The sequence below is a fragment of the Sprattus sprattus genome (genome assembly GCF_963457725.1).
Source record: "Sprattus sprattus genome assembly, chromosome: 13".
Taxonomy (NCBI): Eukaryota; Metazoa; Chordata; class Actinopteri; order Clupeiformes; family Clupeidae; genus Sprattus; species Sprattus sprattus.
Genome location: NC_137911.1, coordinates 19,538,384 through 19,553,078, shown reverse-complemented (window position 1 = coordinate 19,553,078; position 14,695 = coordinate 19,538,384). Strand labels below are relative to the sequence as shown.

The following is a 14,695-nucleotide window of genomic DNA, read 5'->3' as shown; positions in this document are numbered from 1 at the left end:
ATTTCAAATATTCTTTTCAGCTGTTCTTTACATTTTTGCACATTTTGAGCCATGTACAAGCTGCAAAGGTTGAATATGAATGCAAACTGGAGGAGTGTCCTTGCAGAGTTCCATAATAATGGGTATATATTTGTGGCCAATTTAATCTTTGTGCATGAGAACTCGATATGCAATGTCAATGGAATTTTGTATATTACATAATTAATTATACAATACAATGCACCTGATGAAAATCGGTCAGTATTTAATGTACTGTACATAATGAGGAATTATTTAAAGGTAGACTTTTTCTTATTTTTTTGTTCTCTGTGTATGAACTACATTTTCAATACTAAAATCATGCATAGTAAGACTTTTCTTGTCTTTAATAGTCAATTTATGACGTGTATTACAATCATTCTCATCGCTAGTTGGCCCAATCCTGCTCTTCCGGTATCATCCGGACCCAGGATGCACTCAGTAGCCAATTAACTTCTTAAAATAGGCACAATTGACTGCGGCAAAGCCCACACCTCTGGCATGCCTTTATGTACCATCAATGAATTGACCTGACTTGTCAAACGCTACAAAAGCCATTATTGGAGGAATCTGTACACACAAAGCCCCATGGGTTGATTTAATCCGAGGTGTTAAGTGGATCTTGGGAGCTCATTTCACCCACAGCCCAGTAATCCAGTAATTGTTGTCGTACTAATCTTGCATTCTTGCACTCACCCCCCACCCGTCGGACTGTTTGTTTCTGTCTTTCCTTATCACCTTCCAATTCCCCTCTGTGAGATTTGTAAAATAGAGGAATAGAATGACTGTAATTTAGGTCAGTTTACTTCTTTCTTTACTGTATACTTTGGTCTTTTGATTCTTTTGACTTGGACTAGTCTCATATCAAATTTAATTAAAAAAAAATTAAAAAATCATGTAAGGCCAAGGCTCGAAGCGATCACAAAATTACAAATTTGTCCTAATGTCCTGAAATTCCTGACGTTCCAGAAGGCCCCGGACAACAGCCACTAACAGGTTTGTGGTCTGTCTGGGGTGAATTGCATTCCTTAAATCTAGGAGTCTCTGTTGCATTGCACTATGTGCTACAGAATTGAAGTGGTCGCCTGGGACACCGGCTGTCCTGCTGTCCTGCTCTCTCACTCTGCTGTTTCTCACTGGTTGTGTCTGTGCACAGAACAGCTGGGAGGGACACCAGGTCATCCCAGGACACTTGAGTTCTAGTTGAGTCTAGTGTTGCACAAGACGTGTTTCTTTTTTTTCTTTTTCCATCACAATCAGCGGTTGAGGGTGTCAAGTCTGTGAGGCAGTGGATACAGGAACTGACACTGCCTGCCATGGTGTCATGTTTCTTAGATGATGGAAGGATCAAGAAATCATTCAGGCAGATAACCCTGGGCGGTTTGTGTGTGTGTGTGTGTGTGTGTGTGTGTGTGTGTGTGACTGTGTGTGTGTGTGTGTGTGTGACTGTGTGTGTGTGACTGTGTGTGTTGATGGGGGGGATAGGGGGGTGGACAGGGGACAGAAATGTTTGTTCACCACTAGAACAGATGCACATTGCCGGGCACATCCATTTATTGTTAGTAGTGACAAGGGCGTGTTTAGTATTGTTTTCCTTCGATGGTGTTTTGCAGGGCTGGGTCAAATCTGAACATGATCTTGTAACACTTGTCTGCATCCAGAGCTTTATTTTACTATGTCCATGCCAGGTTCACCTGCAGGCTCACCAACAACTTTTGGGCAGAGCCCTTCAAAGGACTGTCCCTGAAAGAACTGACCTGATTTCATCATGGGCACCAAGTGCAATGTGTTTTAATCCTTTTAAATGCAGCAGGTGAGGTGATTGATATTATGTGATTAGTACTCTGCTGTAATTATGCATAAGAAGGTTATGTTTTCGGTACCGTTTGTTTGTTTGCGAACCGGCTGATTTTCATGAAACTTGGTGGAAGGGTGGACCATGGGCCAAGAAAGAACCCATTACATTGGGAGCAGATCAGGCTCAAGGGGCCAATACAGGATTTTTTACAGTGGCACTTTTCAAAACAGTTGTGATGGCACTGGAAAGCTGGCGGTTGTCCAGCAGGTAGCAAGATTACTACATTATCCTTCATGAACTACGTGATCATGAGCTGTTGGCCTCTCTTTAGATGAAAGGGCAGCTGATATCCGTGTTTTCCAATAATGAGTTGTGGTTATTATATATCTGCTTGGTCAGTGAGTCCATGCTGAGCCTCAGCACTTTTAATCATATCGTCACACACACACACACACACACACACACACACACACAGATACTTGTTAAGTCACTCCTAAATCATTGCTTCTTTTACTGTAGATATTCAGACAAAGTGTTTTTGTCCATCGCTGTTAGATGAGGATAATATTGTGACTGCTCAATGTTGTGTTAGTCCACAGACTTTTTGCAGTGTGCTGTTGGCGAGCTAATGCTAGATGAACGTAGTGCTTTGGAATCATTCAAAAGCCAGACAAAACCATACATTACAAAACCTTAAGGGTTCGCCTTAAGCCCTGTAGTGTGAAATTAATCCGCTTGAGCTATGGCAGATGTGGCGATAAGATTCTTGCATCCTTTTGCCCCTTTTGGAATGCATTCAGTGAACTGACGTGTAGACTTACAGTGGGAGTATGACAATGTGCCCTAATTTTATAGATGCGCATCATGGGTACTTGCATGCAACAAAGAAGGACATTGCTTAAAGATATTTTGATTACTAGGGCCCATTCTTTCGATAATCTCATAACATGCACACAGCCCTAAGCGCCTTTGACGGCGGACTGGCACCTCATTTGGGTGTGTCTGATTAAAAAGGTAGGCGTTGCGTGGAAGTTTTGAAGAGCTGTTCTGACACTGGCAATGCATCTTGGTTTTCAACACCTGGCAGGCACATCTAATTTATTTACAGTTTGACTGCATATCATTCACCACTCAGTTACTAAATTGATTGATCATTTAACTCAACAAAATAGGTTACCAAATGGTATCGTGGATTATGCAACTACGTTCAACACCACATGGACAGTGAACAAAATAAGCCTAGTGGTCTATCACTCATCAGCACATCAGCACTTCATCACCACTAAGCTTTACCAGAAGTCTGCTTGCCTGTCCGATAACTAGCGTTCAGCAGTTTCTAAAAATAAATGTTCTTTCAAGTCAATAGTTCCCAAAGTTTCCTAATATTATATTGAAACCTGGTTAATTTGCCAGCAATTATCCACCTTACTCTGGATATAGAATATTATCTGTGTTTCATGGACGTCTTGTTTTCAACTGTGAGTATTTTAACAGTAATTTAACAGTTTAAATATTTTAAAACAAACATGTCTGAAGAACAAATGATGGGTTGCTCGTCATCACAGAACATGTCAGAATTCCTGTTAAAATGATTGGCTCAAAAGACACATTCAACAGTACACCCAAAAATGAATATGCCGTTTCACCCATCCCACAAAGGCTTCCCACTACTCTAGTGTCCTATGGGTGCATACATGCAAATAACGACTCTTCTTGAGCGCTTCCTATGATGTAGCACCATTTGCAGACTTTTATTGCGTCACACATGTAGCCCTCAGCTCGTTGCCATTTGAAATTAGGACCCACAGTGTTATCAGCACAAAAATCTCTGAGGTTAACGGCAGACGCCCACAGGCTACATGCCACTCAGAGACAGGAAGTTATCAGGGGGGCAGGGGGGGTGCTTAAAGCGACAGGAAATGGGTGTGGGTTTGGGGATAGGTAAAGGGTGGGTCATTTGGGGGGGCGGTGGAGCCCTGGTGGCTTTGTCACCGTCAGGAAACCTACCACTGTGTCGGCTGCTGCTCAGGGAAGTGTGTCCTTGAAAGAGAGGAATGTATCTCCCTGTGGAAGTGCTCAGTGTCCATGGCTATGGTTGCGTAACTGCATGTACACACGCATACATCCAAATTCCTTCTCTCTCTCTCGCTCTCTCGCACTCACGCACGCACACACACACACAGACACACACGCACAAACACACACACACACACAAACGCACACGCACAAACACACACGCTTGCTGCTGCATTTTCATGCAAGGCACCCTGCTGTTTTCTCTTCCTTTGTTTTCTTTTGTTCATCTTTTCTGTGTTTTTTGGCTCCCTTTGTGAGAAAATGATTGCTGCCTCCTCATACAAATGTTTTATTGTCCACACTTGGAGATGATTGTAGAGACGGAATAATGGTCAGAGCACACAGGTTGATGCAGCTGAAAAGCGCAATGACTGTATTTGCCACTGGCTGAGTTAAAACAAGAAAGCTGTAGTCATAACTAGACAGATAAGAGTAAAGCTCCTGCTGTCAGATGCTTCCCCCGCCATCACCACCACTGTCACCATCTCCCTCTCGCTATCCCCATCAACACCACTGTCCCCATCATCACCACTATCCCCATCACCACCACTGTCCCCATCTCCCTCTCACTGTCCCCATCTCCCTCTCACTGTCCCCATCTCCCTCTCACTGTCCCCATCTCCCTCTCACTGTCCCCAACACCACCACTGTCCCCATCACCACCACTGTCCCCATCACCACCACTGTCCCCATCACCACCACTGTCCCCATCACCACCACTGTCCTCATCTCCCTCTCACTGTCCCCATCTCCCTCTCACTGTCCCCATCTCCCTCTCACTGTCCCCATCTCCCTCTCACTGTCCCCAACACCACCACTGTCCCCATCACCACCACTGTCCCCCTCACCACCACTGTCCCCATCACCACCACTGTCCCCATCACCACCACTGTCACCATCTCCCTCTCGCTGTCCCCAACACCACCACTGTCCCCATCACCACCACTGTTACCATCTCCCTCTCGCTGTCCCCATCACCACCACTGTCCCCATCACCACCACTGTCCCCATCACCACCACTGTCCCCAACACCACCACTGTCCCCATCACCACCACTGTCCCCATCACCACCACTGTCCCCATCTCCCTCTCACTGTCCCCATCACCACCACTGTCCCCATCACCACCACTGTCCCCATCACCACCACTGTCCCCATCACCACCACTGTCACCATCTCCCTCTCGCTGTCTCCATCACCACCACTGTCACCATCTCCCTCTCACTGTCTCCGCTCGTGAGCTGTCCCCATCTCCCTCTTGCTGTCTCCGCTCGTGAGCTGTCCCCATCTCCCTCTCGCCTTCTCCATTACCACCACTGTCTCCATCTCCCTCTCGCTGTCTCCGCTCGTGAGCACCCACAGCCTGACAGTCTTGAGCAGGAAGCTCCCCGCCTGCCTTCATGCTTCATGTTTTCAGCCATTAAGCAGCAGCAGCGAGGCCCACTACATCAGTGTTCAGCACTGACTCCACAACCCACCACCCCCCACCCATACCCTGCTCTCTCTGTGTGCAGCATCCCCTTTGGCTAATGTCAGATGTCAGAGTTATCCAGAGTGACTTGCCACTGGAGCCAGAGAGCATGGTAGTCATAGTTACCACCCTAATGTCTGGGGGTGGGGGCCCAGCTTGGTGAGCCATGATGCAGCGGAATCCTCTGCTGGGAATGCTGTGACCTCCCACCAATAATCCAGCGAAGAGAGAGAAGGGCTGAGAGAGGGAGAGAGAGAGGGAGGGAGGGAGGGAGAGAGAGGGAGAAAGAGGGAGAGAGATTCCCTGCTTATTAGACAGAGGGGGCAACACCTTTTCTAACTCCTAAGCAGAAAGGGCTAAAACATGAACACACTAGATGAGGCCTGACAAGGTCACATGGCTTGTCTCCTCAGGGAACCCCAAGTATCTGACTCCTCAGGCCACACATGTGTTCTCAGCTGTCTCGTGGGAAACAGAAATGGATACATCACATACATAGTAAGGGGGTTGGCTGGCTCCTTGCAAAACAGTTAAAGAGATTTTATAATTTTAATGGCCCCTAGAAAGTTGTATTTATTGCTATGTTTTGCCTTTCAGTCTTTATCAGGCAGGACCTTCTTCCAGAACGGCCCTAGACTAGAGTTTAGCAAGTCTAGCAGTCAACTAGTCTCCCTGATCCCCATTATTACCCCAGTTACCCCCAGTTACGCCCTATTCCCTTTTCTTTTCTGGCTTGTTTTCTGAAACTGGGGTTCTCCCATAACTCAGCATTTCTGTGGCCGTGGGTGGAGCTGCATCTCCGTCTGTCTCAAGCGTCCGGTGCCCAGCTCCGCCCCGCCACTGCAGGAAGGCAATTAGTTTCTCTTTGCCGCCCACTGGGTGGACAGCACAGCTCTTGGCTGACATTGAAAGTTCCTCTGGTGTACCGTGCAACGTAGAGTAACAATCGCTTGTGTTTCCATCACGGACCAGTTCACCAAACAGCACATTTCAGTGCTGTCCTATTGACTGGCTCTAACTCTCTCTCTCCATCTCGTATTATATCTCCTAATAAAAATTAATGCTTCGCTAACTTTGTGCATAATAAAATTTGCACAGAGCTGACGCTTCATAAAGGGACTCTCAGCACAAAAATAATGTATTGTCCTCACTCTCCTCTGCATGGTACATGAGATTTGTAAAAAAAAAAAAAAGACCACTGGAGTTGTTTTATGGCTTTTTGATTGGAATGGGCCGCGGCCATTCAGACATTTAACTGCTCATGTCTGTGCAGCTGCAGCCTCTGCCTAGGGAACCTGATGAAGTTCATATATTATCACTGCTAAAGCCAGTTGGCACCCTGTGCTCAGCCACTGGGATCTCTTTAATGTGCTTCACTGCGTTTGGATGGAAGCTTGTGAGCCAACTGTGTGAATGTCTCATAGCGAGAGAGAGAGATATTGTGCGAGTGCCATTGCAAATCTTTAAAACGGCTTCACATAAAGAGCGCATAAGTGCATTAACAGTGGCATATGTCACGGAAGAAACAGAAAAACTCAAGTTTTATGAACTCGGAGGTGAATTGATTGAATTATAATAAACAGTTTTGTATTGATTACAAATCAGCTAAATTACAAATGAATCTAAACAAGTGTATAATGCAAAACATGCCTCAAGTTGTCTGTGAAAGCCATGAGGCTGTGTTCTTATTCTGCTATCACTACTTCAGTATCTGTTTTGGTTCCAAACAAAAGGAGTGTGGGGTAATAACAGAGAGATTATACCAAGTGGCGAAGCCCACAGCACTCTAAGGGCAACGGTTCTTCAGTGCTTGTCATTTGGCAATGGGAGGGTTCCCAGTGCAGTCCTGGCAGTTCCTGACTGGTTGCACTACACACTAAACCCTCACCTGCTCCCAACAGACAGGATATAACATGATGCATCATGGGATGCTGGACATGCAGTATAGCGATTTGAATACTTGGTTGATTATAAAAACAGAGTACAACATGCAGTCTATTTACCATCTACTATTGCTATTGCTACTACTATTATCTTCCATTTATAATTAGGGTGTGTGTGTGTGTGTGTGTGTGCGCACTTGTACTGGTCCCTTGGTATTTAAAATGACTGTGAGCAGCCTCGTGCTGTTTCTCCTCTTCTCTCCTATGGCTTCTCATTGCTGGTGGAAAGCTCTAACTCTCCTCCCACTCACTCACCAGCCTGAGGTGTGGCTCAGCAGAAGCTGTGGGATGGCAGGGAATGAGAGGGAGCGCTAGGTGTGAGAACACTGAGCTGGGAAGACAGAGAAAACTGAGAAAAGAGAGGAAAAACCTATAAACCCAAATCAGAAGTTGGGACGGTATGGAAAATGCAAATAAAATCAGTAAGCAGTGATTTATAAATTTACCTTGACTGTTATTTAACTGCAGACAGTGTGAACACAAGATATTTCATGTTTTGTTTGGTCAACTTCATTGGATTTGTAAATATACATCCATTCCTGCCATCCAGGCCTGCAACACTGTTTGAGAAAAGTTGGGACGGGGGCAATTTAGGGGTAGTAATGAGGTAGAATAATTAAATAATTATGTGATTTTAAACTAGTGCCATTAATGCCGAAAAGTACAAAGACATTTTGGAGCAACATGTGCTGCTTCAAGACGACATCCTTTCCAGGGGCCCCCATGCATATTTCAACCAAACACTGCAAAACCACATTCTGCACACATTTCAAAGGCGTGGCTGAGGAAGAAGAGTGTGCGGGTGCTGGACTGGCCTGCCTGCAGTCCTGACTTGTCCCCTATAGAGAATGTGTGGTGCATTTTGAAACGCAAAATGCAACAACAAAGACCCCTCACTGTTACACAACTTAAGACTTGTCGCAGGAAGAATTGGACAAAGTTACACCTGAAACGCTTCCTCATTTGCTTTCTTCAGTCCTTAAACGTCTTTTAAGGGTTGTGCAAAGGAATGGCAACATTACAAAGTGATAAATGCTTACTGTCCCAACTTTTCTTTGAAACATGTTGCAAGAATCAAAATTGAATAAAGTTGAATCAAATTCATTAGGTAAAACAAAGGAAAATGTGCTGTTGTATTGTTTTCAATGTAATACAGGTCAAAGGGAACTTACAAATCACTGTTTTCAGTTTTAATTTTACATACTGTCCCAACTTTTTCTGATTTGGGGTTGTATATGGTCATGTCGGATAAAGAATAAAGGGAAACCCGCACGGTCAGCGGACTGTAATATTAAACGTCTAATTTCATACCTACTCCTCACAGTTACCACCACACACAGAGAAAGAATGACGCACACCCACACACATAAATAGTATCTCGCATAATGGAACACCCACAGCCAGCCTCTTATTCACTGGCCAGCATTTTGGAGTGACCTTCAGCCCCCTCGTCGTCGTCATCATACTCTGCATCATAATCAGTTTTGTCATCAGCCCACTCATTCCATTGAAGGCTTAAGAGTACACATTGAAGTGGGGATGTCATTCCTATGAATACTGAGCTTTAGACTTACTTCATCTGAGTCTTAATTGATCACTATTAACACAATAGAGGAGCTGATTTTTATTAACTTTGTGACAAGGCATTATGCTGGAAAAGCCCCTGACACGCCAAGCCAACGGTTGGCCTGCGGCCTGCGCCAAATGTCGGGCCAAAAGTGAGTTTTTGACACTGTTGGACCCCTGTCTGCAGTTCTTGGTCCTTTTGAGTATGTTGAATTGGAATGCAATGCAACAGTCAGCCCTCATCGCCATTAGTTCTTTGTCATCGATTTGGGGTGTCCCTGGCTTTATGGACGAACGGCAAGAAAGGTCACATGACACAGGGCCTGATAGCAGTTGTCCTCCAAAACCACCTATTCTGCAAATCCAGAGGTTTTCCAGTCCCAACTTCTTCTGACCAACATTGATCAGTGGTGAGTCCAGCTTTTGTAGCCGTGTAGAGGAAGGTCAAGGGGTCATTCCCATAGGTAATTGCTTATTTAGGGAAATCTAGGGGAGCATGAAATTGTCCATGGGGAACTGAAAACAGTCTTATCACCTTCTGTGCCTGTGAACACAGGGTTGGTTGAACTCTGTAATCACGAGCATCATTGTGCGTGACCTGCAGAGACCTGCAGCTTCAGTGCGGCATCCCTACCACCCATCCCTTCTTCTAATCACCTGCATCTTTTCATCCCCCACCTCCCCACAGACGTGGCCAACGGGTCCAGCTCCACTGGCTACAGGCCGCCCCCCAGGACCAGGGAAGTGGTCATCAATGGCCAGACGGTCAAGCTCAAGTACTGCTTCACCTGTAAGATCTTCAGGCCTCCTCGAGCGTCCCACTGCAGCCTGTGTGACAACTGTGTGGGTGAGTCCCTCAGTGTTCCAGTGGGGTTGTGTGTGTGTGTGTGTGTAAAAGGTGGAAAAGGTATGTCATGGTAAACTAATGTTCTGTATGCAGTGATAAATACAGTGATGAAATAGAAATGAAATATTGCCCTTGCTGAATGTGTTAATGTTTGGGGGAAATTGTGATATTATTGGAATTGATTCTAAATAAGTTGATGGCGAGTGCATCCTTGGCTTAAGTGAACACCTTTTAGATGTGTTCGTCCAGTAAACGTAAACACTCCTTCGAAAGCCCCTTCAAGCCTGTGTACTGACAGGAAGAGGCCTGAGTGACTCAACTCTTTGGCCAAAGAGGAGTAAACTTGCGGTTGAGCTCTTCCTCTGCCTCCCACCAAGCTGAGACTGCTGGCTTGGTCTCTTGTGCTGCTCCCAGACCGCTCCTCATCACTCTGTCATTCCCTATCTACACCCGGGCCTGTAACCTCCCATCTGGATCCGGGGCTGTCTCTCTGGCCCGCTCCGGTGGAACTTTTTATTGCGTGCCAATGTTCAGACAGTGGAGGAGTAGTTTGAAGGTGATTAAGTGGCTCGTCTGCGAGACCATTCTCCCCTGTCCCTCCCTCCTGTCGCAGAGCTTGCCAGACGTGCATGCGCATCTGTGGATAACGGAGAGCGGCTGGTGAACGAATGTGAATGAATGCGGGAGTAATTAAGCTGCAAAGCCTCCGGGGCAGACAAGAATAGATTTCTCATTTTTATTTATTTCACGAGGAATGGCTTTCAACATCTGGAGGCTCGTTTGTCAGCCCACAGCCAGACACTTGCTTAGCGGTCCCAGACCAGCATCACTAATCACTGCGGTCAGGCTTGGCCGCTCTCGCAGGAACTTGCACTGAACCTCTTCCTCAGCAGGCCATGGTTTGGAATGCTTTTTTCAAATCAAGGCCTTAGAGGTTTTGTGGACTGCAGATGTATTGCACTTCCTTTTGCCAGATGTGGTCACGTTGCCACCTCCTAAACACTTCCTGCTGGTCTTGGTGTGATCGGGTGCCCTTTGCCCCATGGGATAGTGTGTTAAGCGACACACGCAGGATCTTTTTTGTTTGTGGTGGGATGATAGTGTTTCATCGTGTGTGTGCTCCTTTAATGTATGTGTATTTACGGTTTCTTTTCATTGGTTACCTTGTCAAGTGGATGACCCGAGCTCATAGAGTGTCCCTGAGTGTAGACTGTTGTTTGGACAGTTGGGGATCATTTACGACTCCGCGACAAAGATGTTTTGTGCTCGCAGAAGGAAATACAACATTCCAATGGGTTACAGTGACCGTATGAGGAAGTCATTCTCAAGTCTCCTGCTACTCTTTTGTTTTGATGTAAAAACAGAAACCCTGTTTACCCTCGATTTGCTCAGTGTTGCTTTGTATTAACATTAAACTCAAAGATGTCTCCTGCCAGGGTCTGTCTCTATCACAATTTTAGAAACACTTAACTGACAGTGTAAATTATGTAAGAGGACAAAGCCCCATACTCTCAGTTAACTTGGCTCTCAGTGCTGTGCAATAACAGGGGAATGACATGCATGCTGCCAAGGTACTGTCTCAGAAGACGATCATGGATAGATGACGCTACCTGGAAATTGAAAACAATAACACCACCATTTTATGTAATGAACGTCCATATTTTGCAGCACATGTGGTGCACACTTCAAACCTGATGCTGAAGGCATGTGTCACCTCTTGACTTCACCCCAGAAGACTGATTATTCCCAGAGCTCCATTGTTGTTCTAAGTTACGGCAGCGGCTCTCGGCACTCAGCCTTCCGGCCTGGGAGAGCAGGAGAACCTGTAAAATAAATACAACTCAGCTGCACAGTCAGTCGCCGTTTGACGTGATTTCCCCTGTTATTGTAAGAGACTCGTTGAGCCGGGGCCCACGTGTTCCCCATTGAACTTTAACGGGGTACCTCCTGAGTGCGCTTCCCAGCGGTTCCTCTGCACATGGCCGTTTCACCTTCCTCACTAATGGCTGCCCCTCAACACAGGCAGGATGAAAAGAGGCTAATGAGGCCAGCACTCAGAAGGGGGATTTCCATTGCCTGGTTTTCAGGTTTCGTGGTTTCACAGTGTGGTTGTTTTGGTGTTTCAGAATTGAGGTTATGAAATGCCTATGCTATCTATAAAGCCTTTTTCTAGCATGCTTCCAATGTATTGCTCACTTCTGGGAAGGGAAGTGCGTGTGTGTGTGCTTTGTCCTTTTGGGGGGTGATGGCCGAGGTTCTCATGGGTACATGTGAAGTCATTGTCAGCTTACGCTGCCTCAATAGTCTTTCATGTCTCTCTTTCTCTCTCTCTCTCTCACTCTGTAGAGCGCTTCGACCACCACTGTCCGTGGGTGGGCAACTGTGTGGGGAGGAGAAACTACCGCTTCTTCTACATGTTCATCCTGTCGCTCTCCTTCCTCACCCTTTTCATCTTCTCCTTTGTCATCACCCATGTCATCCTCCGTAAGTAAATACACACCATCTAAGACCTTTGCTGAAGATCACTCACACACGCACGCACGCGTCATCCCCCATGAGTAGCCCACCCACACTTACTTCACATTCTCACTTGGGTGGCCTCCCACCGAGTGTTTCATTCTCTCGCTCAGACCCACACCCACACACACACACACACACACACACACACACACACACACGAGCGAGCGCGCACACACGCACAGTGCTTTTGGCATAGAGAACATAAGTAAGCTGCAGACCATCCTCTGCTGTGTCTCGTGAGAATGATGGAGGCAGCAAGAGGAGGAAGAGAGCTGGAGAGAGTGAAGGAGAGAAAAGGGGGGGCAGACGGAGGGAGATTGCTGACAGGAGAGCAGTGGGAGCACCTCACACAGAGAGCTGGCCAATAGAAAGAGGCATTCTAAAGACGGAGATCCATCACTGTCAGCGTAACCTCCACCAGTCAAAGCCCAGGCAGAGGATTTCTGCAACAGATGCACTTACATGACCTGCGCTAATTAGAATTGACAGGAGTGTGCACAATACATCTGTGACCGCATGTCTGTATCATTAAGGATAGGATAAGACATGAAGATCAATACAGCACAGAGAACCAACACTCCCCTACACACACACACACACACACACACACACACACTGAGACACGGGCACTGTCTCCATCCTTCAGGCTGGTGGCAGTAATTAAGGTGTTTGTGCTTCATTAATTTCCGTAGGACTGCTGATTCAGCTTGTTTGGGGAGCGCTGCAGATGTTAATAAACATTATCACACACCATCACCGCAGCACACAGCACACTAATCACCACACACCAGCAGCACACATCCTCAGAGAGGTAGATAGACAAAAACAGAGAGAGAGAGAGAGAGAAATACAGAGAGAGAGTGTTTATTTGCGAAAGGAAGGCCAACGAGGCCCTTGGTGTCAGGAGTTTGTTTGCCTGTTTTGTGACTTTCATATCCCTGTGCTGCCCCCTCTGGTCGTTAACACACTCATGAAACGCACCTTTTATAGGGCTGCCATCAACCTCCTGACTCGAGGGGCCACGTCCCGCTCGTATTTCTAGCAGTCCTTTAACGGCATGCACTTGCTTAAGCCATTTAGTTAATCTCCTCCGCCCTTGTGATAACACCGTCTCGTTAACGAGTCATGAAGACATTTTTATGCTACTTTCAGCACGCCTGCCCCAGCGATCCACTACGCAGGCTGCCTGCCACTGAGTAGGCCTCTAACCCTAGCACAGGTCACCCAGACAATGTTTCACCGGGGTCCTGGAACAGCAGCACACACATGTAGGCAGGTCTGTGAGCGCCAACTTTATTGCTGGGCTGTCCCAGCTCAGGCATCCTCAACCACGCTGTCTGTCAGCAGGTGCCTGCAGGGCCAGCTGCCACAGGCAGCTACAGAGAGCCCTACAGAGCTGTTTGAGAGAGGGTTAAGGTATTTAGGTTTTAACATGTGCTCATGTTTTTCATTCTGTGTCTCTTTCTTTTATTTCCTCATCATGATTTCTGCAGGGTCTCATAGCATTGGGTTTCTCAGCGCACTCAAGGACAGTCCAGCCAGATATCCTTTTTTTAGAATAGGTAATGGAGAGATGTTTGTGTGCTTGTTTGTGTGTGTGTGTGTTTGCAGTGTTTTTAAATGTATGTGAAAAGGCTGTACTTCTAACATCTGTTTTGAACCTTTCAGCATCTCCCCTCTATGTGTATATAAGTCACAGGTAAATGCCAGGGTCTGTCGTACCCTTTTGAAATGACAGGCTATGGTAGAAGCACAACAGCCCTGAAGTCCCCTCACACACAGCCCTACACACTCATACACACACACACACACACACACACACACCCTTCAGCAGACAGACTGAGTCTGCGTGCCTGTGAATGCTCCATCCTTCCCCTGCCCCTCTGTCTGTTCAGTGTGAATGCACTCGTCAGTGCAGAGTTGCATGACTGCTCTGCTGTCCCTGATGGTGTTGGTCTGTACGGCTTATGTGGCACGCAGACACCTGTCACCGCCTCTAATGCTCTGCTGCTCTCTTCCTTCTTTCTCCCTCTGATCTTCTGCCCCTCTCGTCTCTCTATCGCTCCCTTCCTCCTCTCTCCTTCTCATTTCATTTTTGGTTCTCTCTCTCCTATCCTTCTTTCTTATGGTTTAAGTCGTCTGCAGCTGCCATTTTTTTTTTTATCAGTGTTTGCCAGAGCTCATACAGGCTTCCAATACTCTCTCAGCAATGATTCACAAAACATGAACTACGTTACCATTTAATTCTAAATCTAGAGGTCAACCTTTTTCCTTTTCCCACATCCAGTAACAGTAATGAGCATTTTAAAACTCCGAACCAGATTCCAGCGCTACCGTTATTGAAGAACATGAGCCAACATCATCACATCATAACTAAAGAAATTACACTGAGGGCTGTAAAGTGTGATAAGTGGTGATAATATCCTGTGTAGTCATCAGGTGCACGGAGCACTGATC

General features: G+C 46.4%; 1 protein-coding gene across 1 annotated transcript in view; it reads left to right on the top strand.

Annotated features, from left to right (window-relative positions):
- LOC308374577 (palmitoyltransferase ZDHHC14-like) overlaps window positions 1-14,695 on the top strand; it is a 55,164-nt gene that overhangs the window by 29,638 nt on the left and 10,831 nt on the right. Inside the window, exons 4-6 of the mRNA XM_080850377.1 lie at window positions 9,560-9,718; window positions 12,065-12,202; window positions 13,732-13,780. Of these exons, the coding sequence (XP_080706503.1) occupies window positions 9,560-9,718; window positions 12,065-12,202; window positions 13,732-13,780 (346 nt within the window). The remainder of the gene's footprint in view (window positions 1-9,559; window positions 9,719-12,064; window positions 12,203-13,731; window positions 13,781-14,695) is intronic.